Source organism: Lepidochelys kempii, chromosome 1, assembly GCF_965140265.1.
Source record: "Lepidochelys kempii isolate rLepKem1 chromosome 1, rLepKem1.hap2, whole genome shotgun sequence".
NCBI classification, from domain to species: Eukaryota; Metazoa; Chordata; order Testudines; family Cheloniidae; genus Lepidochelys; species Lepidochelys kempii.
The window spans coordinates 349242972-349267956 of record NC_133256.1 but is presented as its reverse complement, the minus strand read 5'-3'; the positions used below and the strand labels follow the sequence as shown (position 1 = coordinate 349267956).

Genomic DNA, 24985 nt, shown 5'->3' with positions numbered 1-24985 from the left:
TTTCCAGCTCTGCCACGGATTGCTTGTGGGGGCTCAGGGAAAATCACTTAATTTCTCTGTAGCTCACTTTTTCATCTGTAAAAGGAAGATAATGCTTCCCTGCCTCGCCAGGGTACATTAAAGTTTGTTGTGCACTTAAAAATACTCAAGCGATCGGGGCTATATCAGCTAGTGTATTTGCATTATTCTTGTTAAACATGTCTTGAAGTTTTGTTAGAGCGTTTAACAGTTGTGTACAAGATTAACACTTCCAGATACATCTTTAATGCTTAAATATTTCAGAAATGTTAAACACAAGGACATATTTTAATTCTTTTTTCTTTGCTGTCCTCAGTATGATGAGTAAACGGTAATTTACTCTGTCATCGCACTCTGCCTCATGGATTTGTATTTACATAGTATTTAAAACTTCAGCCATCAAGAAATAGTTTCTCTTGGAAAATAGCTGTGAATTTGAAGAGGGAATTAGAAGGCCAGATAATAGGGCTGGGATGGGTTGCTGATGAAGTCAAGCATGGCTACTTTTGGTGGTTTTGTCCAAGTTTTGAATATTATGTTTTACCTTTCTCCCTACAGAGTGGAGGGACTGATGGACTCATTCTCTCAGGGATTTGAAAGGTCTTACACTGTCAATAGCAGCATCTTACATGGTATTGAACCACGGCTAAAGGATTTTCACCACCTTCTACTCAATCCCCCCAAGGTAAAGCACCTTAGCCCTTCCTGTGTTCACAGTAGCTGACAACATGCACTTCAGAGGTTTTCTTTCCTCTCTGTGTAAGATCATTTACCTCCTGGATATTTTCAGTTTTGCTCACCTAAAAGCATCATGTACTAAAAAAACAAAATCCTAAATAAATTAACTTAAACCCTCAAAGAGAAATTCAGAGTTCAGTTTTAGACTTTAGATGTCTAGCTACCAAGTGGTGGGATTTGGCGGCCGAGTTGCTGTATTTGAGTAACATTAAGGATATTGTTCTATTGTAACTAGGGTTTTGGAGAGGTGTGTGTGGAAAGGAAGCATTTCCAAATACAGACTGTTGGAATTCATGAATATTCTGATTGGCATGCAAGTCTGCTATTAATCCCGTGGGATAGTTATATTATCAACAGATGGCTATGTCTCCCATAGGGCAGGACTTCTGTCCTTTCATGAGCCCTTTATAATAAAGATTCGTATTTACTCATTAGTGGTTGTAGCTTTCTGAAATTTGATATAGAAAATACTATCTGAATATTGTTCGTTTTGATTCAGAAGTTATTTAATTTCACTTTCTGGTCCCTGGACATGACTCAGTGGGTAGAAGGAAAGGGTGACTTAGGTATCAAACAGTTTCCTTAGCAGAGGAGGTTTACATGAAGCTGAACTGAATGTAAAATCAGACAAATGTCTGATTAGAGTAATGCCATTTTGACTTATGTAGAGATGGACTCAAAATCTGGTTCCTTTTTCTGTTTGTGGTAGAAAACGTCAATCCTGACTACAATTGGTGTCTTGGAGGAGCCATTGGGGAATGCTCGTCTTCATGGAGCTCGACTAATAGCTGCTCTGCTTCACACAAACACTCCCAGTATTAACTATGAACTATGCAGACTCAATACCATGGATTTATTACTTGTGAGTAATACAGTGTGACATACTATGGAAGAATATGCTGTTTAAACAGAGAACATTATCTGTGAGCCGTACAATACAAAGACAGGTACACTGTATTTAATGTATGCCTGTTTGGAGTGTCTAATTAATTGCTTAATCTGCTGAAAGTAGGAATACAGGAACTCCTCACTTAAAGTCGTCCCGGTTAACGTTGTTACCTTGCTGATCAGTTAGGGAACATGCTCTTTTAAAGTTGTGCAATGCTCCCTCTAACGTCCTTTGGCAGCCGCCTGCTTTGTCCACTGCTTGCAGGAAGAGCAGCCTGCTGCAGCTAGCTGGTGGGCGGTTGGAACCAGGGTGGACCGGCAGCCCCCCATCAGCTCCCCTCTATCAGCTCCCCGCTCCCCTAAGTTCCCTGTGCAGCAGCTGCTCAGCAGGCTATCAATTGCCAGCAGTTCAGTTGTCCCTCCCCACACGGCCATGTGCTGCTCCTGCCCTCTGCCTTGGAGCTGCTCCCTGAGACTCCTGCTTGCTGTGTGGGGGGGAGGGGAAGAAGAGGGGGGCTAATGTCAGGGTGTCCCACTACCCCCGGCTCCTGCACCCCGCTTACCCCATCTTCCATAGAGCAGGTGGGACACATGGACAGAGGGAGCTGCAGTCCCTCTCCGCTTGCTGATCTAATTAACAAGGCAGTGTACTTCTGACCCCACTCTTCATACTTAAAGAGGAAATGCCATCTCTGTCTCTCAAACACAGGCAGGGTCTGTGTCTCTGTCTCTGTCTGCCCTCCCTCCTTTCCTGCTGCCTTGTAAAGTGAGAAGGTTAACCTTGGAGGGCTCGGCCAATTGCTAGTTCATCATTTAGCAGTAATGACAGGGTTCAGAGTAGCAGCCGTGTCAGTCTGTATTCGCAAAAAGAAAAGGAGGACTTGTGGCACCTTAGAGTCTAACCAGTTTATTTGAGCATAAGCTTTCGTGTAGCTCACGAAAGCTTATGCTCAAATAAATTGGTTAGTCTCTAAGGTGCCACAAGTCCTCCTTTTCTATTTAGCAGTAAGGCATTCCCTGGGAAATATCCCGCCCTCTGACTCCTCCACCTCAACCAAGCTTCACAATCATCAGCACTGTGTACCAGTATTAAATTGTTTGTTTAAAACTTATGCTGTTTGTGTGTGTGTGTGTGTGTGTGTGTGTGTGTGTGTATATATATATATATATATATATATATATAAACACACATACAGAGTCTGGTGAAAAAATTTCCCTGGAACCTAACCTCCTCATTTACATTAAGTCTTATGGGGAAATTGGATTTGCTTAACATCATTTTGCTTAAAGTCGCATTTTTCAGGAACATAACTACAACGTTAAGTGAGGAGTTCCTGTATCTATTCTCAGACTAGTCTTTATAACATAATTATAGTTGGTTAATGTGTTTAAACCGACCTCAAACTTTCAAGATAGGAAGCAAGACTAAAAAGTATGGTAAGAGGGCCACCCTGGCTTAACTAGGAGATTTTCTCTTGTTTCTCGTAAACCAGAGAAATATAGCCTAGACCAGGGGTTCTCAGGACAAATTTTTTGGTGGCCTCAGAGTGCGCCGCTCTCTCACTTTTCCCTAAAATACTTAATTAGCTTTAGGAAAAACAAATAAATATGCATATACATACACGGCCAAATCATTGTAATTTATTTATTGCTAGCTAATAAGTCTGTTGTGAAGAATGACATTAACAAACATACAAGTATCACTTTTCACAGCAGTCTTACTCAGCCCTGCCAAGCCTGGGGACAAATTAAGCCCTGGATGAAGGGTCGGGGAAGCAGCAGGGGCCAGGGACAATGGGGGTTGGAGGGCTAGGGGAGTCAGCGGGGGGTTGGAGCCTGAAACCCCGGAGCCTGGCGCCTGCCGCTGCACAGCCAGACCCCGGAGCTGGAGCCTGAAACCCCTCGGCCAGAACCTGCCACCCGAGAACTGAGGCCCAAAGCCAAATCCCCACCACCCCATGGAAAATGGGGAATTCACCAGCTGTCTGCTCCTCCAGCTTTGTGCCCAGGTTATCTCCAGAGGGGCGCAGAGCCCAACCCTGGCTGGTGGTTCCAACAATCAACACTGAGGCCTTGTCTACACTGCCACTTTACAGCGCTGCAACTTTCTCACTCGGGGTGTGAAAAAACACCCCCCTGAGTGCTGCAAGTTTCAGCTCTGTAAAGTGGCAGCGTAGACAGTGCACCAGCGATGGGAGCCACGCTGCCGGCGCTGGGAGCTACTCCCCTTGTGGAGGTGGGTTTTTTTATAGTGCTGGTAGAACTCTCTCCCAGTGCTGGTGCTGTGACTACACAGCCACATTAAAGCACAGCCTTGTCGCTTTAACGTTGCTAGTGAAGACATAAGCTAAAGCTATGACTGCACTGGCAATTGAATGACAAAACTTTTGTCTTTCAGAGGTATTAATCCTCCCCACCCCTCGAAAGACAAAAGTTTTGCTCCGACAAGTTGCAGTGTGAACAGCGCGTTGTCGGCAGGAGCACTCTCCTGCTGACAACACAAATGCCACTTGTTGGGGGTGGAAGTTTTTTTGTCAGCAGGGGAGCCGACGAACAGCTGCTGCACTGCATGACTTTTAGTGGCAGAGCTGTAGCGACACAGCTGTGTCGTTAAAAGCAGTGTAGTGTAGACATAACCTAAGGTGGTGCATCCAGGAGCAATAGGGAGGTGGAGGGGCCACTCCCCCTCCCCACGCCCACCCACCATCACAGCCACGAAGGCTGTCACCACAAGAAACCCCCTGATGGCCGCATGCAGTCACGGTGGCCGCATTTGAGAAATGCTGGCCTGGACGAATCTACCATAACGTGGGTGCTCAGGTGGCTGGAAAACTGTACTCAGGGAGTACTTATCAGTGGTTCACAATCAAGCCGGAAGGCCATGTAGAATGAGATCCTGCAGGGATCTGTCTTGGGTTCAGTTCTATACAGTATCTTCATAAATGATTTGGATAATGTCATAGAGATTACACTTACAAAGTTTGCAGACGCTACCAAGCTGGGAGGAGTTGCAAGCACTTTGGAGGACAGGATTAAAACTCAAAATGATCTTGACAAGCTGGAGAAATGGTCTGAATTAAATAGGATGAAATTCAATAAGGACAAATGCAAAGTACTAAACTTAGGAAGGAATAGTCAACTGCACAAATACAAAATGGGAAATGACTGCCTAGGAAGGAGTGTTGCAGAAAAGGATCTGGGGTTTTTAGTGCATCACAAACTAAATACAAGCTAGCAATGTAATACTGTCAGAAAAAAAGCAAATATCCTTCTGGGATGTATTAGGAGGAATGTTATGAGCAAGATACGAGAAGTAATTCTTCTACTCTACTCAGCATTGATAAGGCCTCAACTGGAGTATTGAATCCAGTTCTGAGCACCACACTTAAGGAAAGATGGGGACTAATCGGAGAAAGTCCAGAGGAGAGCCACGAAAACGATGAAAGGTCTAGAAAACATGACCTACAAGGAAAGATTGAAAAAAATTGGGTTTCTTTAGTCTGGAGAAGAGAAGACTGAGGGGGCACATAAGTCTTCAGGTACAGAAAAGGTTGTTACAAGGAGGAGGGTGATAAATTGTTCTCCTTATCCACAGAGGATAGGACAAAACATAATGGGATTAAATTGCAACAAGAGAGATTTTGGTTAGAGGTTAAGAAAAGCTTCCTAGCTGTCAGGGTAGTTAAACACTGGCACAGATTGCCTAGGGAGGTGGTGGAATCTCCATCACTGGAGTTGTTGGATAACAGATTGGACAAACATCTATTGGGGATGGTCTAGATAATCGTGGGCACTGGACTAGGTGACCTATCAGTGTCGCTATGATTCTTCAACATTAACTGTTAAAGTAACTTAGCAGAATGTCTGTAAAATAGCCTAGTTACATATTGTGAAGTCTCAGATGTTTAATGGGATGGACTCCAGATCTCCAAGAAGAGATTTTTTACCCTCTGCTCAGCCTTACCCTGGGGTATAAACCAAATAAATTCCACAATAACTAAGAAAATGGCTTAGGAAAAATTGTTTCTGATATTTTCTGAGTGGTACAGGTAAGTTATTGTCAGTGATTATTTTTCATCATAGCCAACCAAGTCATAGGATAGAGAATATATCTTAATTTAGTTGTGCTGTGAGTCAGAGTTCTGTTTGTGTATGATTTAGAGGAAGTAGAGTGCATTATGTTTGGTTATAACTTACGTGTTGGAAGAGTTTTTTGTGGAGGTGAGATATCTGTGAGTGCGTTTTAGTGTAATGCTGTTTAGATGTTATGCTCCTGGGGGAATTGTGCGCCAAAGAATTAAAATTATGTGCACAATGCTTTAAAATTCTGCAAAATTATTCATATTTTGTCAAAATAACACAATATAATCACACCAGTTATAATTATTTTGGTAATTTATTTCAAAATACTTGTCAGCAAGTATGTCTGTAACAATAAAGACAAAAAAAAAGATTCAGGAATTTTTTTTTTTTTTGACAAATGAACTTGTTACTAGGCATATTAATACAGAACTTTGAGTAATTCATTTACGCTACAATACAGAATCGCATTTCCCACACCCTGCAGAAGCACTGTAAAGGCTTGGGGGAGTCGGAAGTAACGGAGGAGTTGAGAGAGAGGGAAGGAGCCTGGGAGTGAACCTGAAGGGTTGTTGGGTGTAGGTGGGAGAAGTATGGAACAGTTTCTTTTGGGGGAGAGGGGGAGGGATTGCTAGGGAGTTGGGGAGCCTCCCCCATGCAGACCTTGGCTGACCCTGAGCCTCACCCATTCAGTCAGGCACATCTGCCCTTATTCCCGCACTCGCCATCCCCATGTGGTCCTGCACCCCCCTACTCCCTGTCCCCATATGGCCCTGGAGCCCCATCCCATTCAGCCCCTGGTTCAGTGCTAGCTCCTGAGCCCACGCCCCAGTCTGTTGCCCCCCCACTAGCCCTTCTGAAACCCAGTCTGTGACTCCACCAAGCAGCCCTGTGTGCCCCACTCTGCCTCCTAACCTGGCTCCACAGGCTGGCTGCTGTGATGAACGCAGATTGCTGGTAGCTGTTACTGCTGGTCAGCCGGCTGTTCTGGCACCACGTCTTGGGCTGAATGTATTTTCTGCAGGGGAAAACAATTTTTTGCGCCAGACATGAATTCTGCTCATGTATAGTGGCACAGAATTCCCCGAGGAGTAATGATGTTAAGGCATATGAATGAAGATTGCCTTAACTGTTGTTTTCCTTGATTTTTAGTGATTATCTTGGTGGAGTTAGTACTTGAGCTTTGTTTGGGCAAATTAGATAACACTTTTTTAGTCTCAGGGGATCTCAGTTTTTGGAGTGAAGCCTGCATAGAAACCAAGCTGCACCATTATATGCATCCGATGAAGTGAGCTGTAGCTCATGAAAGCTTATGCTCAAATAAATTGGTTAGTCTCTAAGGTGCCACAAGTCCTCCTTTTCTTTTTGCGAATACAGACTAACACGGCTGCTACTCTGAAACCTGTCATTATAACACTGACTATCTTATGTTGAGTGTAGTACCTTACTCCACAAGTGATTCCACTGATCGAAGTTTCACTGACTTGCTCTCAGGAAACATGCTCTGTAAATTGGGCTGACTGACTGTGTGTTTCCACTTTGTCCCTCTTGTTGTTACAAAGTAAGTTTGTGTGTGTGTATAAAGGTCTGATCAGACATGTGTCCTAAGTGGATTTTTTTCTATCCTTTATTTTGTTCCAGGACTTATTTTTTAAATACACATGGAATAACTTTTTGCACTTCCAAGTGGAACTGTGCATAGCAGCTATTCTCTCGCACTCTGTGCATGAAGGGAAATCAGCAACAAATGACCTGGATAATAAAGAGGAGGTGCTGAATGGGAATGTGACCACAGAGAACTTGAAGACTTCAGACCACAGTCCAGAGAATATTATGGTGACACATGTAAGTCTAGTCATGTCACTTGAGAGCTTTAGGTGGATGGATTCGGCACGGGTCTTGGTTAACAAGAGAGTAGCCTGACAAAGTGCTTAAGAAGAGAGGGTAATGCTTATCAAGATGTCTAGACAGTGTTTTGGTCTTCCAGTTCTGGATGGAAATGTACTTGCCTTTGTACAGATGATTTATTCTTTCAACTATAGAGGAAAAATATCATCCCTCTTAATGAGTTTAGAGATCACTTTTCCTTTTAGTAAAGATGCACTGACACTTCGGACCAAAAAACCGCAAAACCAATTGTCATGATTACAGATTCCTGACTCTTTCTGTGCATGTGCTTCTAATGCTGAGACTATTCTGTGCTGTTGTCTTAAAACCATGATAGCTCTCTTCATTATGATTATGATGAACCCTTTAAGGGTAAAGTGAAGTATCTTACAGGAAACACCGTCTCTCCCCTCCTCTAAGAGAAGGGAAATTCTGTGACATAGAGGAAGATTGAACCACTTAAGGAAAACTTGAGAGGATTGCTGGACCTTTTCAGAGTTCTTGTCCAGTTTGTTCCATCCAGATGAATCCATTTAAAATTTGTCTTAAAGTAATTTTAAGTGGTAGAAGGTGTAAAGAGATTAATGAAAGTGATCCCTGATCTGATATAGGCTACTTGGGCCACTGGATTTCCGTTAGCCTCTGAAACGTTCTCACTGTCTCTCGTTCTCTAGCTGTTCCAGAGGTGCTGCCTGTTGCAGAGGATATTGGATGCCTGGGAAGTCAATGACAAAATACAGTAAGGGTGTTTTTGGTTGTATGGAGGGCCCAATTTGAGAGCTGGAAATTTTGGCTAGTGTGTTGAATATTCTTTCAATTATTTGGATAATAGAGAAGTTTGCTAATGTGCTAGAAAATCAGAATGCAGATTGTTCAGATGTTAAAAATCAAATACATACCAGGTAAACACATACTTAGACCCCTATGGACAGGAAGGGGCCTATCAGTGCTCCAGTCGGCATGCAAAGCACACTTCATTCTTGCTTTCCCAAAGAACACCACATAGCACATTAGCTTGCTTTTTTTAAAAAATAACCTACGTACTGTTCCCCCCACTTTTGGGAGAAGAATGTCTGGGAAACCCTATTTGAGATTAGATTCCTCGTGTAATTTTCTAACTCTGGAAGCCATTCAGGTAATGTGGTGATTGGTATGAAATACGACTCTAAAAATAAAGAAAATAGATTGATGTGAAAGAAAATGATCTGTGCTTCCGTTTCCTTGCTTACCTAAACATTTTGCTGCTATTTATAGCACTTTACAGCTTCAATGTGCTGTAGAGGCAATTTGCTAATTTCTCTTGACAGTCCCCCTGCATGGTAGATAATGCACTGACAACCATAATTGCGTCTGTCGATATTACTTGAATTTTGTTTTATAGATTTAAATGATTGGGGGTGATGAAACTTACTCAGAGTGTCACAGCTAAACACAAGGTAGAACAGATTGTTTAGCCTAAGTAGTTAACACATATTTCAAGGTGAAGTGGCCCATTAACACCTCTTCCTTTCCTCCTTGTGACTTGTCTCTCTCACCAACATAAGCTTGTCCAATAAAAGATATTACCTCACCCACCTTGCCTCTCTGTCATCTCTGTTTGGGCTTTGACTTCTGTCACTCATTGAGATTCAGGAGACACTTGTGGAGCTCTTGATTTAGCTCATAGTTAATGCTCAAATTTTTTAGGCACAACTTCATGTTGTTAAAAGGAACATCCTGATTAGGGGGTTTGTATAAAGCCTGTCACCTTATTATCTAATACTGAATTTTATAGTAACGTCATGAGCAAAACAGGGAAGTTCTGTGGCTGGTGTTATTTATGCAGGTCAATCTGGACGATCAAAGTGGTCCCTTCTGGCTCTAAAATCAATCAGTCTATGAAAACTCCAAAGTATTTATGGGGAATTGACATTAGAACAGCAAACCATCACAAAATTAACTTTTGATATAGTCCAGTTACTCCAAAATATAAAATGAAAAGTTTTACGTGTCACTAAAGTAATGTATGCTTTTATCATCAACATCTCCTCCAGGAGCTCAAATAAAAGAGGTGGTTTTCTTTTTACAGTATTTTGTCTAGGGTTCAGTAGTGGGTGGCATGGAGACTTCTTTTACATTGTGTTTCTATGGTGTTTTTAATGTGCTTTGATTTGAACCAGCCTCCACAATATTCAGCAGGGCTGCCTGTGTCAACCTTGCGCACAGTTAGTGCTGCGCAAATAATATTTGCCTCAAACCTGAATATTTGATGAGATACTCTGTAATGTGAATGAAGTGTTAAAATGAATAATTAGGTTACTTGTGTGAGTTCTGTCCATTCTTTTGATTGTCAGCACCTGCCAGTTTGAGAGCAGATCTGCTATATTCGATGAGTCGCTCTGGTCTGAGCTGTGTAAGTGTCACCTGCTGACCTGCCATCAAAGCGAATATATTTTGATTCCTGAGTCACTTCAGTCCTTTTCTGAATAGTGTGGGTAGGAAGATTGTCTCAGCCATTTCACTCACTGATTGATTTTGAGATTGACATTTTCCTTGGATAGCATCAGAACAACGAAAATACAGGGGCAATGTGACTTTGTTATTATTTAATTTAATTTTGATTATTTTTCAGAAATTCTCTTTGAGGGAAATATGTCATTATAGTTAGAATCTCTTTTGTTCTCTCTTACCTTCAACTACAATTCCAGTGCTTTTTCAATACAGCCATGATTCGAATATTTCTCTGTTGCTGTGTCTTTGTTTCAGGGAAGTTATGATTAAAAAATTATCTACTTCTGTGCTAGTATCTCACAGCTGCTTTTATAGATGTCTGGTATACCCAGTGCAATAGGAGTTCTCTCTTCCCTATCTGCCTGAGACAATGTGATCTGGCTCCTCTGTTGTGAGACAGTTCATCCCCTTCAGCCTATTCTGTGTTGATGTAGCATCTTTACATCTGCCACACTGGTAGTAATTACTGTTTACACATGTTAAATTGTGGCAGCAGCCGGTGACTCTTAAGAATTTGCTGGTGAGTGTTTTGTTGAACTGGTACTGACTGTTGCTGTTTTCAGGGCAGAAGGTGGAATGAGGCGAGGGAATATGGGCCACCTTACCCGAATAGCCAATGCTGTGGTACAGAATATGGAGAAGGGCCCCATGCAGACCCAGACCAGTGAATTCATTAAAGGTACATGGTCTAGTCCCTGTTCCATCATGTGTTTTTCTGATTGAATAGCTCTTTCTGAAACACTCTGTTTTGCCTTGTTTTACATGCTGGTAAGATCCCATTTTACAGTTTTAAAAAAAAAGATTTCTGGCTGAATGTTTATATTTGATTCTTATGGAAGCTTTTGGCCACATTCTGCTCTCTCTTACATGCACACTGCCATGTCGAAGTCTGTGGGATTGTGTCTGCATAACTATGTGCAGAGTTTGACTCATTTTGTCCTACAGGGTGCCTTGCTCAACAGGAGATTATACGTTTTTTGCAGTACCTTAGATTTACAGGGGAGAACGGGGCCCTGTCCCAGGAAGCTGACACTCTAGTTTAGACATAACATATCAAGAAATGACAATAAATAAAGTGTGGGTGTTGGGGCTTGGAAGGTGTTATGGGGAGAATGTGGTTTCTTTTAGTAAATTATCACTAACACTTGAGTCTCTATTTGAGAGAGATACAGGGGCAGATGATGTTCTTCTGACCCCACTTGACTTTGGCCTACAGTTTGAAAACCACTGCGTAGCCCACTTAACCCTTTGTTTGTCTAGGAGGAGATAAGGATACCCAGTTAAGTATATTAATGGAAAACACATTGGTGCAGATGGGAGGAATCGTTCACCTTTCTTGGCTTCTTACATGCTTATCAAACACTAATGTTAGCAACTTGAGAGGTTGCATTGTGCAAGAATTTCTAAGTGTTGTCTTGTAGTTCCCTTGGCCATTTAGGGGCTACACTGACTGAAGAATTTGCCTTATTGCTATTCTCTTTAGCTCTCTAACTCGGCTCATTGCATGGGAGAATAGCATGTTAAACACTGAGCGAGGCCCAGAACTGAAGTGGTACATTATAATGCGTGGGCAGAACTAGTAGTTACAGTACATAGTATCCAAGGAATATGAAATGGCATGAGTTAACTTTGCTTTGGAGGTCCTTAGGGCTGGAATTTCTCCATGCTCTGATATCCATCTCAGCCAATGCCCTCTCCGCTCTTTGCACCTCAAATATACCTCTCTTCCTCAGGTGTATACTTCCAGTCTTGGCCCCATATTTTTGTTTTGTCTTCTGTTCGCTTTGTTGGATTCTTTCAGTGCTTTGGGTCATAGGAGTGTTTTTAATCTTTTTAAATATCACCATGTGTTTGTTGAACAAGTGCTGAGGGATTAAAAACATGTTATATAAAATATTGCCTCAGGGATTGAGATGCATGTACCCCAGAACACTGTTTCTTACTTGTCTGGGGATCTGAACATTGCCCAGTATATGGGAGAGAGTGGGATTGATACGTTCCATTGACTGGCACTGGTCCTTTGTTTCTTGAGCTATGAGGTAACTATGGTGGTGATCCATTTGTTACAGAGCTACCTGAGGATTGCAGAGGGAGGTGGGAGAGCTTTGTAGAAGAGACGCTGAGAGAGACCAACCGGAAGAATACAGTGGATTTGGTAAGGACAGTGCTAAACCCTTCTGCATATTTCAGATGGGCCTGGTGCTTTCTGGCACCTGTTTTATTTGAAAATTGTTGGTTTTATACAGCCTTTTCTGTGATATTTTCCTTGATCCTACACAGCGGGTATACAGGGGCCGGCGTGGGGAGTTATAGTTAACCTCTTCTCTATAGTGCTGAGTGTGAGGGATTTCTCTCTGACCTAGCTGCAGTACTGCTGTAGCTTGGCAACCTCTCTGATGTGTATTGTGTCTCATGATGTTGCGCTCTGAAGGAAAATAATTCCTACTAGACCGCTTTGGTCTCTGGCTGTGATAGATTCTTAATAGGGCAAGATTATACTGTGACCTCTCTTGGCTTTCCCTAGCATTCATTGTGATCTTTGTTTCAGGTGAGCACCCACCATCTGCATTCTTCCAGTGAGGACGAGGACATCGAGAGCGCCTTCCCCAATGAACTCTCCCTCCAACAGGTGACAGACTCTGTGCTTCGTACTGTTGCCGAGAAGCACACTACGTCTGGCTTCATCTTTAATCCTTCTCACTATGGTGCAGCTTCCTATCTTCTTACCAGGGTCTAAAGCTGCTTGTGTGTCTGTCTAATCTGTTAACGGTAGAGATGTTTTTACAAGAAGAGAAGGACAATTTGGCCAGTATTTGAACCTTCTCACCCTAAAGTTTTTGTGCCATGTGGAAAATGTCACTCGCTCACTGCAGCAGAGGGTAGAGCTGACCATTGGTGAAGACCGCTCTCCTGCTGAGGTGCCCATGGGGAAGACATTTTGTTAGAGGCAGTGTGACCCATTAGATTGAGTGCTCAGTTGGGAGACCTGGATTCTGTTCCCAGCTCTCCCACAGCTCTGTGGTATGATCTCTCTGTGCCTTAGTTTCCACTGCTCTAAAATGGGGATATAGTGATATTTACCTCTTTTATAAAGCTCATTGAGATCTATGGGTTAAAATGGTATTATTTATAAAGGAAAGGGAAGGCAATTGAATAGGTATTCTCTTATAAAACGAGAGAGCCAAGTGAAGGGGGTGAATTTTGCTTTCTTGTGTTTGAAGGCAAATATTTGAAATCTCCTAATGGTTACTGGTAGAGCCAGGTTGGACATCAGCAGGGCTGGATTTAACCCATCATTGGGCCCCAGGCAGGTATACACTATGGGCCCCTACCTACGCTGATGGAGTGTGGCCGGGCCTAATTTGAATGAGCAGTCTTGTGACCTGGTGCATGGGGTCACAGCACCACTCAGGTTTGGCCTGCTTGCAGGATGAGCAGCTGGTCCTGGTGGATCTGTAGTATGGCAACCCTGACCACAGTGCTTGTACTGCATGGCGGGCCCTGGACTCCCCCTCCAATGAATTTTGGCCCGAGGTGCCTAGTTTTCCTGTGTAAGCACTCTCTGAGGGCTGCTGAAGGATGTATTTGCATAGTGATTGTTAGGTGAGAGTAGAATGGAAGAAGTGTCTCCATGACTCATGGAGACAGTAGAGGTGCAGTTTAGGAAAGGGCAGGGCAGATTAGATCCAGCAAAGACATTTTAGGTAGTTCAGATTTAGCTAGCCATATAAAACCAGATGCGGGAATCCAAGGGACACCCTTAACCTGAAATCTAGTGAGGTTAAAAAAATGAGTATCAGATTACTTACCCCTTCACCTGAGTCCCCCAGCTAACTTCTGTGGTTTTGCAGATACACCCCCCGACCTCCAAATGTGTTTGTTTCCCTAGTCGCTATGTTAAAACCCCCCATAAAAACAAGGGAAATTAACTGACTTCTCTCTACAAGGGAAATTGGAATTTCCCCCTTGCACTGGCGGGATGGGAGTTTCAACAGCAGTGCTAACAGGAGGACTTCAGTATATTGACCGTCAGAAAACAGGTGTTTGCTGGCTACTGCAGCAAAGTCCTAACAAACAATAGTGGTGGAAATACCTAGTTTGGAAAATTGAACTACTACTATTATATAGTTCAGTTTATTATAGTAGTGGCTAAGGGCCAACCAAGAATGGGGCCCCATTGTGCTAGGCGCTATACAAACTCAGAGGAGTAGACTGTAGGTGGGATGGGCTTGATTAGCAGCATCTTCTTATAATGTTTATTTTAAACTCTTTGAATTGCCTTATAACCGGTCTCTGGTTGCATCCCTCAGGCATTCTCAGAGTACCAAATCCAACAGATGACAGCCAACTTTGTGGATCAGTTTGGCTTCAATGACGAGGAGTTTGCAGACCAGGATGACAATATCAAGTGAGTTCATTTTTCCAGTTTTGTCATGTCTACAGTTGAAGATTGGCAGTCAGATGAAGTCCCCGAGGAAATCTTCATCTTCCTCACTTACAAGGAAGCATGCAAGTGTTAAGGCAATTCCAAAAACCATTAAGAAGGGAGAGGTGGATGGATTTCATGTTACAGAATCTTAGGGTACGTCTACACTGCAAAAAACAAAACAAAACAAAACAAAAAAATCCAACCCTCGGTGGTGAATCTCAGAACCCGGGCTTGTGCTTGCAGCCTCAATCTACAAGGCTAAAAGTAGTGGCATAGATGTTCCCGCTTGGGCTCCAAGTGGCTGGGGTCTCAGAGCCCAAGCCTGAATGTCGACATGGCAATTTTATAGCCCTGCGAGGCCAAGTCTGCTGACACAGCCGCAGGTGTTTTATTGCAGTGTAAACAAACCCCCACAGCATGAGTCCACTGCAAATCAATAGAGCTTGAATGCTGGGTCCTGACTTAAGTCAGGCTTGGCTCCTCCACCCTGTGGGGTCCTGCGACCCTGGGTCTGAGCCCTCGGTTAGTATGAGTTGTTTGAAGCTAGAAGGGGGAGGAGGATAGGCTCTCACAAAATATATCAGGGTTGGAAGGGACCTCAGGAGGTCATCTAGACCAACCACTTGCTCAAAGCAGGACCAATCCCCAACTAAATCATCCCAACCAGGGCTTTGTTAAGCCTGATCTTAAAAACCTCAAAGGAAGGAGATTCCATCACCTCCCTAGGTAACGCATTCCAGTGCTTCACTACCCTCCTAGTGAAAAAGTTTTTTCTAATATCCAGTTAGGCTATGTCTGAGTTCGAACCCTGGGCTTACATTGCACTGTAGACATTCCCTAAGCGATAATGACTCTGCAGCTGTTATGTAAGAGATGCTAATAAGAAGCTTACAAGAAGTGGAAGGTTGGACTTATGACCAGGGAAGAGTATAAAAATATTGCTCGGGCATGTAGGAATGATATCAGGAGGGCCAAATCGCACCTGGAGCTGCAGCTAGCCAGAGATGTCAAGAGTAACAAGAAGGGTTTCTTCAGGTATGTTGGCAACAAGAAGAAAGCCAAGGAATGTGTGGGCCCCTTACTGAATGAGGGAGGCAACCTAGTGACAGAGGATGTGGAAAAAGCTAATGTACTCAATGCTTTTTTTGCCTCTGTTTTCACTAATAAGGTCAGCTCCCAGACTGCTGCGCTGGGCATCACAAAATGGGGAAGAGATGGCCAGCCCTCTGTGGAGATAGGGGTGGTTAGGGACTATTTAGAAAAGCTGGACGTGCACAAGTCCATGGGGCCGGACGAGTTGCATCCGAGAGTGCTGAAGGAATTGGCGGCTGTGATTGCAGAGCCATTGGCCATTATCTTTGAAAACTCGTGGCGAATGGGGGAAGTCCCGGATGACTGGAAAAAGGCTAATGTAGTGCCAATCTTTAAAAAAGGGAAGAAGGAGGATCCTGGGAACTACAGGCCAGTCAGCCTCACCTCAGTCCCTGGAAAAATCATGGAGCAGGTCCTCAAAGAATCAATCCTGAAGCACTTGCATGAGAGGAAAGTGATCAGGAACAGCCAGCATGGATTCACCAAGGGAAGGTCATGCCTGACTAATCTAATCGCCTTCTATGATGAGATTACTGGTTCTGTGGATGAAGGGAAAGCAGTGGATGTATTGTTTCTTGACTTTAGCAAAGCTTTTGACACGGTCTTCCACAGTATTCTTGTCAGCAAGTTAAGGAAGTATGGGCTGGATGAATGCACTATAAGGTGGGTAGAAAGCTGGCTAGATTGTCGGGCTCAACGGGTAGTGATCAATGGCTCCATGTCTAGTTGGCAGCCGGTATCAAGTGGAGTGCCCCAAGGGTCGGTCCTGGGGCCGGTTTTGTTCAATATCTTCATAAATGATCTGGAGGATGGTGTGGATTGCACTCTCAGCAAATTTGCGGATGATACTAAACTGGGAGGAGTGGTAGATACGCTGGAGGGGAGGGATAGGATACAGAAAGACCTAGACAAATTGGAGGATTGGGCCAAAAGAAATCTGATGAGGTTCAATAAGGATAAGTGCAGGACCCTGCACTTAGGACGGAAGAACCCAATGCACAGCTACAGACTAGGGACCGAATGGCTAGGCAGCAGTTCTGCGGAAAAGGACCTAGGGGTGACAGTGGACGAGAAGCTGGATATGAGTCAGCAGTGTGCCCTTGTTGCCAAGAAGGCCAATGGCATTTTGGGATGTATAAGTAGGGGCATAGCGAGCAGATCGAGGGACGTGATCGTTCCCCTCTATTCGACATTGGTGAGGCCTCATCTGGAGTACTGTGTCCAGTTTTGGGCCCCACACTTCAAGAAGGATGTGGATAAATTGGAGAGAGTCCAGCGAAGGGCAACAAAAATGATTAGGGGACTGGAACACATGAGTTATGAGGAGAGGCTGAGGGAGCTGGGATTGTTTAGCCTGCAGAAGAGAAGAATGAGGGGGGATTTGATAGCTGCTTTCAACTACCTGAAAGGGGGTTCCAAGGAGGATGGCTCTAGACTGTTCTCAATGGTAGCAGATGACAGAACAAGGAGTAATGGTCTCAAGTTGCAGTGGGGGAGGTTTAGATTGGATATTAGGAAAAACTTTTTCACTAAGAGGGTGGTGAAACACTGGAATGCGTTACCTAGGGAGGTGGTAGAATCTCCTTCCTTAGAGGTTTTTAAGGTCAGGCTTGACAAAGCCCTGGCTGGGATGATTTAACTAGGAATTGGTCCTGCTTCGAGCAGGGGGTTGGACTAGATGACCTTCTGGGGTCCCTTCCAACCATGATATTCTATGATTCTATGATTCTATGATTCTCATTAAAAACACCTCCTCATCCCCGTCTCCTGAGATTATCACCCTTATAGGTTTCTGTCATTAAAAACAAATTACTTGCCCCATAACCTCAGCCGTGCAGAACACAATGCCATCCACAGCCTCAGAAACAACTCTGACATTATAATCAAAAAGGCTGACAAAGGAGGTGCTGTTGTCATCATGAATAGGTCGGAATATGAACAAGAGGCTGCTCGGCAGCTCTCCAACACCACTTTCTACAAGCCATTACCCTCTCGTCCCACTGAGAGTTACCAAAAGCAACTACAGCATTTGCTCAAGAAACTTCCTGAAAAAGCACAAGATCAAATCCACACAGACACACCCCTGGAACCCCGACCTGGGATATTCTATCTACTACCCAAGATCCATAAACCTGGAAATCCTGGGCGCCCCATCATCTCAGGCATTGGCACCCTGACAGCAGGATTGTCTGGCTATGTAGACTCCCTCCTCAGGCCCTACACTACCAGCACTCCCAGCTACCTTCGAGACACCACTGACTTCCTGAGGAAACTACAATCCATCGGTGATCTTCCTGATAACACCATCTTGGCCACTATTGGATGTAGAAGCCCTCTACACCAACATTCCACACAAAGATGGACTACCAGCCGTCAAGAACACTATCCCCGATAATGTCACGGCTAACCTGGTGGCTGAACTTTGCGACTTTGTCCTTACCCATAACTATTTCACATTTGGGGACAATGTATACCTTCAGATCAGCGGCACTGCTATGGGTACCCGCATGGCCCCACTGCATGCCAACATTTTTATGGCTGACTTAGAACAATGCTTCCTTAGCTCTCGTCCCCTAAAGCCCCTACTCTACTTGCGCTATATTGATGACATCTTCATCATCTGGACCCATGGAAAAGAAGCCCTTGAGGAATTCCACCATGATTTCAACAATTTCCATCCCACCAACAACCTCAGCCTGGTCCAGTCCACACAAGAGATCCACTTCCTGGACACTACAGTGCTAATAAACAATGGTCACATAAACACCACCCTATACCGGAAACCTACTGACCGCTATTCCTACCTACATGCCTCCAGCTTTCACCCTGACCACACCACACGATCCATCGTCTACAGCCAAGCTCTGCGATACAACCGCATTTGCTCCAACCCTTCAGACAGAGACAAACACTACAAGATCTCTATCAAGCATTCTTACAACTACAATACCCACCTGCGGAAATGAAGAAACAGATTGATAGAGCCAGAAGAGTTCCCAGAAGTCACCTACTACAGGACAGGCCTAACAAAGAAAATAATAGAACGCCACTAGCCGTCACCTTCAGCCCCCAACTAAAACCCCTCCAACACATGATTAAGGATCTACAACCTATCCTGAAGGATGACCCAACACTCTCACAAATCTTGGGAGACAGGCCAGTCCTTGCCTACAGACAGCCCCCCAACCTGAAGCAAATACTCACCAACAACCACATACCACACAACAGAACCACTAACCCAGGAACTTATCCTTGCAACAAAGCCCATTGCCAACTGTGCCCACATATCTTTTCAGGGGACACCATCAAAGGGCTTAATAACATCAGCTACACTATCAGAAGCTCGTTCACCTGCACATCCACCAATGTGATATATGCCATCATGTGCCAGCAATGCCCCTCTGCCATTTACATTGGTCAGACTGGACAATCTCTACGTACAAGAATAAATGGACACAAATCAGATGTCAAGAATTATAACTTTCATAAACCAGTTGGAGAACACTTCAGTCTCTCTGGTCATGCAATCACAGACATGAAGGTCGCTATCTTACAACAAAAAAACTTCAAATCCAGACTCCAGCGAGAAACTGCTGAATTGGAATTCATTTGCAAATTGGATACTATTAATTTAGGCTTAAATAGAGACTGGGAGTGGCTAAGTCATTATGCATTATTTCCCCTTGTTTCCCCCCCCCCCCCGACGTTCTGGTTAAACCTTGATTATCATGCATATTGTAGGGAGAGTGGTCGCTTTGGATGAGCTATTGCCAGCAGGAGAGTGAGTTTGTGTGTTTATGGGGGTGGGGGGGTGAGAAAACCTGTATTTGTGCTGGAAATGGCCCACCTTGATTATCATGCATATTGTAGGGAGAGTGGTCGCTTTGGATGAGCTGTTACCAGCAGGAGAGTGAGTTTGGGGGGGGCGGGGGGCGGAGGGTGAGAAAACTTGGATTTGTGCTGGAAATGGCCCAACTTGATGATCACTTTAGATAAGCTATTACCAGCAGGAGAGTAGGGTGGGAGGAGGTATTGTTTCATGGTCTCTGTGTATATATAATGTCTTCTGCAGTTTCCACAGTATGCATCCGATGAAGTGAGCTGTAGCTCGCGAAAGCTCATGCTCAAATAAATTGGTTAGTCTCTAAGGTGCCACAAGTACTCCTTTTCTTTTTGCGAATACAGACTAACATGGCTGTTACTCTGAAACCTATCTTATAACTGTATTTCATATAGTGTTAAAAAGTTAGAGATCTCCTTCCATTTTGTGAGACTTAATTTCAAATAGAAAAATGCTAGAGGCTGATGGCCTTAGTGACCTGGTGATCAGTGGAAAGGGGCAGTTTTTAGCCTGGAAAGCTCTATGGTAGCACAATGATTCTGAGTCTTTTGCTGCTCCTGATGAATCTGAGTTATTCGGAAGTTCATTGTTTGTTCTCTTCATAGCAGAGCTTAAGTCACTACCAGGTCCTGAGTAAAATAACTCTTTTCAAATTGCCATTTCATTTTGTATGCCAGCTTCAGATGAGTTTGTGCCATCTTTATAGTCACCCTCAAGAAAGTACCAACCAGTATGTCCTGAAAGCTGTCAATACCATCTAGCTCGGAAGGTCTCAGCAACCTCAAAGTTCTAGGGTCTCCATTAGAATGATATTCAAATAAATGGAAGCTACTTTTCAGTGTGAAGGGAGAATCTTAGATATTCTCTAGCCTTTTTCTTGAGCATTGTGGTCATAAGGACCGTTAATAGGGTCAAGAAGTTCCAATCCAGCATGCAATTGACTGATTATGGGGTAATCTGATTGTTTTTCCCATTTTTGTAATAAAAATAGAAATTAAATCAGTTATTGGGGAAAAAGCAGCATAAGTTCTATCGGGAGTCATGTAGAGACCGTTAATGTAAAACTGAAGCTGATGGAGAAATGTAGCTGGAACATACTATCCATTCCCATGAGGATGAATAAGAAGGGGGAGAGAATAAAACAAAAACTGTTCCAGTGTAGGATATTTGTTGGTGAAACCTATGAAAGAAGTGACTTAAGATATAATTAAAAATGACCCCTTTTTTAGTGGGATGGTCATTTGAATATTTTTTAATATTTTACAACAGATGCACTAACTTAATAGCTTTAATTGATAACATTTGAGACATAAATAACACTGCCCAGATTTAGGCATGTGTAGATACAGAGTAAAATCCCCCTCCTCAATCAGCTGCACTCCTGCTCTGTGGAACCCTCTCCGGTTCTAGTAATGGTCTCTCTTAACCTAACTGCCAGTGTGAGCTGTTTGATGGTTTTTGTGATTTGCATCATTATCCACTAAGGACTTAGAGCTGCTACATAAGTGATCAGTGAGGACGGAACATGATTATATGAGATGCTCTTAGAGGTTTGTGATCAGCTGGAATTGGCTTTATCTTTGGGAGCTTTGTCTCTGACTCAGTTGAAGGAACTGACTGAAATGTTTGCAGGCAGCATTTATGCTCTGCAGGAGTTTGCATGTGACAGCCAGTAGGGGCTTGGTTTGTTCTCTGTCCTGCTACATTGCTCTATACGGTCAAAATACTTTATGAGCTAGGATAGTCCCACTGCTAAGGAGCGGAACAAGATCTACAAGTGATACCTGCAAAGAAGCAGAAATACAAGTTTACGTTATTTTTCCCTCAAGGACTAGAGTAAAGAAATCATTGGGTTGGAATAATACAGCAGTGAGTGTGCAGAGAACAGCAGAGAAGTTGGGTTGCAAAGTCTTTCTATGTTTAGTTGTCTTTGTACCTGTTGCTCCAAGCCCTTATGCAGATTTCTCTTTGCAGTGCACCTTTTGACCGGATTGCAGAGATAAACTTCAACATAGATGCGGATGATGACAGTGTAAGTGGGGTTTTTGGATATTTATTGAACAGGACTGACTCCAGCAGGTCAGACCATGCTTGAATCAGATGCAGCCATTTGCATCTTGGAGAAAAGGGGTGCTGTATTTTATTTATGTAGTAAAGAAAAAGATGCCCCAGTGCCTATCTCCAAGCAAGGGAATCAGGGCACTGAAATCACCGTACTATACAATTCTGTTGCTCTTTCAGTCTGCTGTTGCATCGTCTAGCTCTAAGACTCCATTACAGGAGTGGCCACTGGAGCTGGACGGTGTGCTTCTGTCTTCGCTAGCAAATGCCCTATGAACCTGCTGTAGCCCGTTGTCTCTCCCTGCCACCCTTTTCATCTGTTGAATAGGATTAGAAGTTGGTGAATAAAAATATTAGAAAATTGGTTCGTTACGAATCTGAGTATTGCCACCCCATCCTTTGCCCCTCCACCATACTTTCCTGAGTCAGCACCTGTTGTGGAGCAAGTGAAGAGTCCCCTACACATCTGTTTCCTGACAAAACCTGTTCCATTCAGAACTGAGGGCATTCGATTTCCTTGGTCTTAAAACGGCTTCTTTTAACAACTTCCCTTACACTGCTCAGGGAAAAATTAGTTCCTTCTCCCCTTTTCTCTCTTCACATCACAGGCAGCATTTCTGAGATGCAAAAATTCATTGTGTTTTGCTTGAAACTGCTAACTAAAACCTGCAACCCCAGGTAGCATTTAATATGCTTAGCTGTGTTTTCCTAACTAGAGAGGGGGTTTTTTGGTAGTGACATTTCACTACAGCTCTTGTTTGTAACAGTACATCATCTCATAATTGACACATACTTAGAACCTTTTATCCAAAGATCCCAAAGCACTCAATGAACTTGGCAAACTGATCACAAATTGTATATGTTCAGAAATATGTGACTTCACCAGCCACTGAAATGCAGCCACTGCTGGGGTGGAAAGTGCTATGTGTTGGACAGAGCCAGAGTTCAGGAATAGCACAGCAGTTAGCATTACAGGGTGCTTTAAGCAGGAAGAATGTAATTACTCCATTGAAATTTAGCCTGAACGCTGAGATTATGCTGTGGGAAGTTCATTTGTCTTTGTGGAGTGGACTGTATTCATGACATCGTCTCCCTCTTCTCAAAATTCCAAACTGGAAAATTTGTGAGTGAATGCTTTACTTTTTCTGAAATATCTCTGAGGCAACCCCCCATGGCAGAGAAGCTTCCCTACCACAGTGGGTGAAGTGGAGAGATTTGTATGACAGGATGACTATGAAGCAGCAAGCAGGGATACCTTTTATTTCAGACGCAAGCCAGGCTGTGACAGCCTTATTTCTTATTTGGTCTCTTCTGGGCTTCCTGCCTCCAGGCTTACCAAAGGCTTACTCTTTCTGACTCTTGGCCCTTCCACTTCTGTATATTGCCTGTTCCTTATCCTGGGTGAAAGTAAAGTGAAAAGTGTACATATAACGTCAGGGGGTTAGATGTACATGGACACTGTGCTTTGTGAACTCTGCTCTGCATCACCAGTCTAGTTGCTTCCTCCCCCAGAAATCCACAGAACCTGATTTCTGTTGAAATTTGTTTTAGCCAAATGCATCCCTCTTTGAGGCCTGCTGCAATGAACGGATACAACAGTTTGATGATAAAGAGGAGGAGGAAGATATCTGGGAGGAGAAGGAAATAACCTATGCAACCCAAGTCAAATCAAGAACACGGTAAGGTGAAAGCAAAAGGTCTCTCTTTTTTCTCTGAATACTGTCAGGTTGTATATTCCAGTTCATTATTCCTTATAAATATGTGCTTTGGAGCCTGTTGCTTGTATAAAACAGAATGGTTTTATATGAGCTGCTCCTACAAAGAGATAATTGCTTGTCTTAAACTTAGAGCAAGACACCTGTCATGTACAAATGAGGCCAGGCTTGAGAGCATGTAACAATGGGGGGAACACTAGGATACACAACCAGTTGTGGAGGAGAGAATCTGCCTTTATTTGAAGAATTTTTTAGAAGCCATTCCTTTTCTCACCTCCTGGAAACTGAGTGTAAAGCCCAGGTCTTGTTCCAGAGGATGCGGTAGAGAGAACAATGATTGGTTTGTTTAATAAGGGAGAAGATACAGGATTCTTTTAAAAATTGTGAAGACAAGAAAAATTTGGTTTTGGTCAGAATTTAGCGCCCTTACATGTTGTATAGCTGGTACTGTAATGAATTTGCAATCCACCCCTTAGATTTATTAATTATTTAATAATAAATTCTTCTATAATAGCAGTTTTAAAAGATGTGGATAAATTGGACAGCAGAAACAACCAAGAGGCCGAAATTGAATTGGAATGGGTTCCCTAGGGAGGTGGTGGAATCTCCTTCCTTTGAGGTTTTTAAGGTCAGGCTTGACAAAGCCCTGGCTGGGATGATTTAGTTGGGGTTTGGTCCTGCTTTGAGCAGAGGGTTGGACTAGATGACCTCCTGAGGTCCCTTCCAACCCTGATATTCTATGAACTGTGTGAAATGTATTAATATTCTCAGTCCAGTTGCTAATGGACAATTATCTGCATCACACAAGCCACCAGGTCAGGTGGCACTAACTTGCTTGCTGTTCTCGTTCTGAATCTCGATTGAGATTGAACTCACTTCCCTGGCCTAGAAATGATTCTCTAGGACAGGCATTAGGTACTGTAGAGGGTTTGTGTGGGGAAGCTTGCCATGCTGCTGCCTATGCGTTATATTTTGGAAATAAATACCGTAGAGGACTTCAGTCTCCAGGGCAGTCAGTTCCAGCACCTTTATCATCTGCGAATTAATAAATCCTAACAGGATGGGTGTGATCATTCTTGGTGCCAGTGAGAATCAGCCCTTCAGTTAAAATCAGTGGTGCACACTGTAACACCAGCTAGTTTGATAACTTAACTTTCTTGGATGTAGAAGGGGACAACTTCCAAATCAAATCTTTTTGTTTTTATTAAAGATCATTTGTAATGTCAATTTTATTGATCCTTTGCTGACTTGTTCTGATGCTTCTTTCTTGTTGTTCTGGACTGGTCACTCATCCCACCTTTTCAATCATTGCAGTATGGAAAATGTAACTGAGTAGAAACTGTGTTTTAGTCAGTTTCCATTTGAGGTGTGTAAAAGGGGAAAGATTTGTTTACTATCCTGTGTAATTTTTGTTTATAAATAACAAATACACTCCCTCCTGTCCAACTCTCATTTTCCCCAAAATCTAAGTGAAGAAAGTAGTCTTATGCCACTGAAGATGGACCTATATTAATTGAATTAGGCCTTCTGTCTCCTTTTTGTATACAAGGTTGAATGAAAGATCAGAAATATGTAGCTGCTGCAAGTAGGAATGAAAATTGTGGGTGCAATAAAGTCATAATTCACATTTGATTGGAAATGTAAGTCAGACTTTTAGTGATCACATGAAAATTGATTTTTCTATTCAGACTCAATTGTCTTGAAAATGCTTGTGTGTCTAAATTAGAATATGGAAGATAGTTTGCA

At 43.2% G+C, this 24985-nt stretch overlaps 1 protein-coding gene across 9 annotated transcripts in view; it reads left to right on the top strand.

Moving 5' to 3' along the window:
* The window catches only part of PPP6R2 (protein phosphatase 6 regulatory subunit 2), a 176735-nt gene that overhangs the window by 96625 nt on the left and 55125 nt on the right, over window positions 1-24985 (top strand). For all 9 annotated transcript variants that reach the window (XM_073329005.1, XM_073329010.1, XM_073329008.1 and 6 more), the window contains 10 exons: window positions 577-703; window positions 1466-1618; window positions 7366-7569; window positions 8286-8350; window positions 10665-10780; window positions 12171-12256; window positions 12650-12730; window positions 14412-14509; window positions 21438-21495; window positions 23076-23203. In XM_073329005.1, the coding sequence (XP_073185106.1) occupies window positions 577-703; window positions 1466-1618; window positions 7366-7569; window positions 8286-8350; window positions 10665-10780; window positions 12171-12256; window positions 12650-12730; window positions 14412-14509; window positions 21438-21495; window positions 23076-23203 (1116 nt within the window). The remainder of the gene's footprint in view (window positions 1-576; window positions 704-1465; window positions 1619-7365; window positions 7570-8285; window positions 8351-10664; window positions 10781-12170; window positions 12257-12649; window positions 12731-14411; window positions 14510-21437; window positions 21496-23075; window positions 23204-24985) is intronic.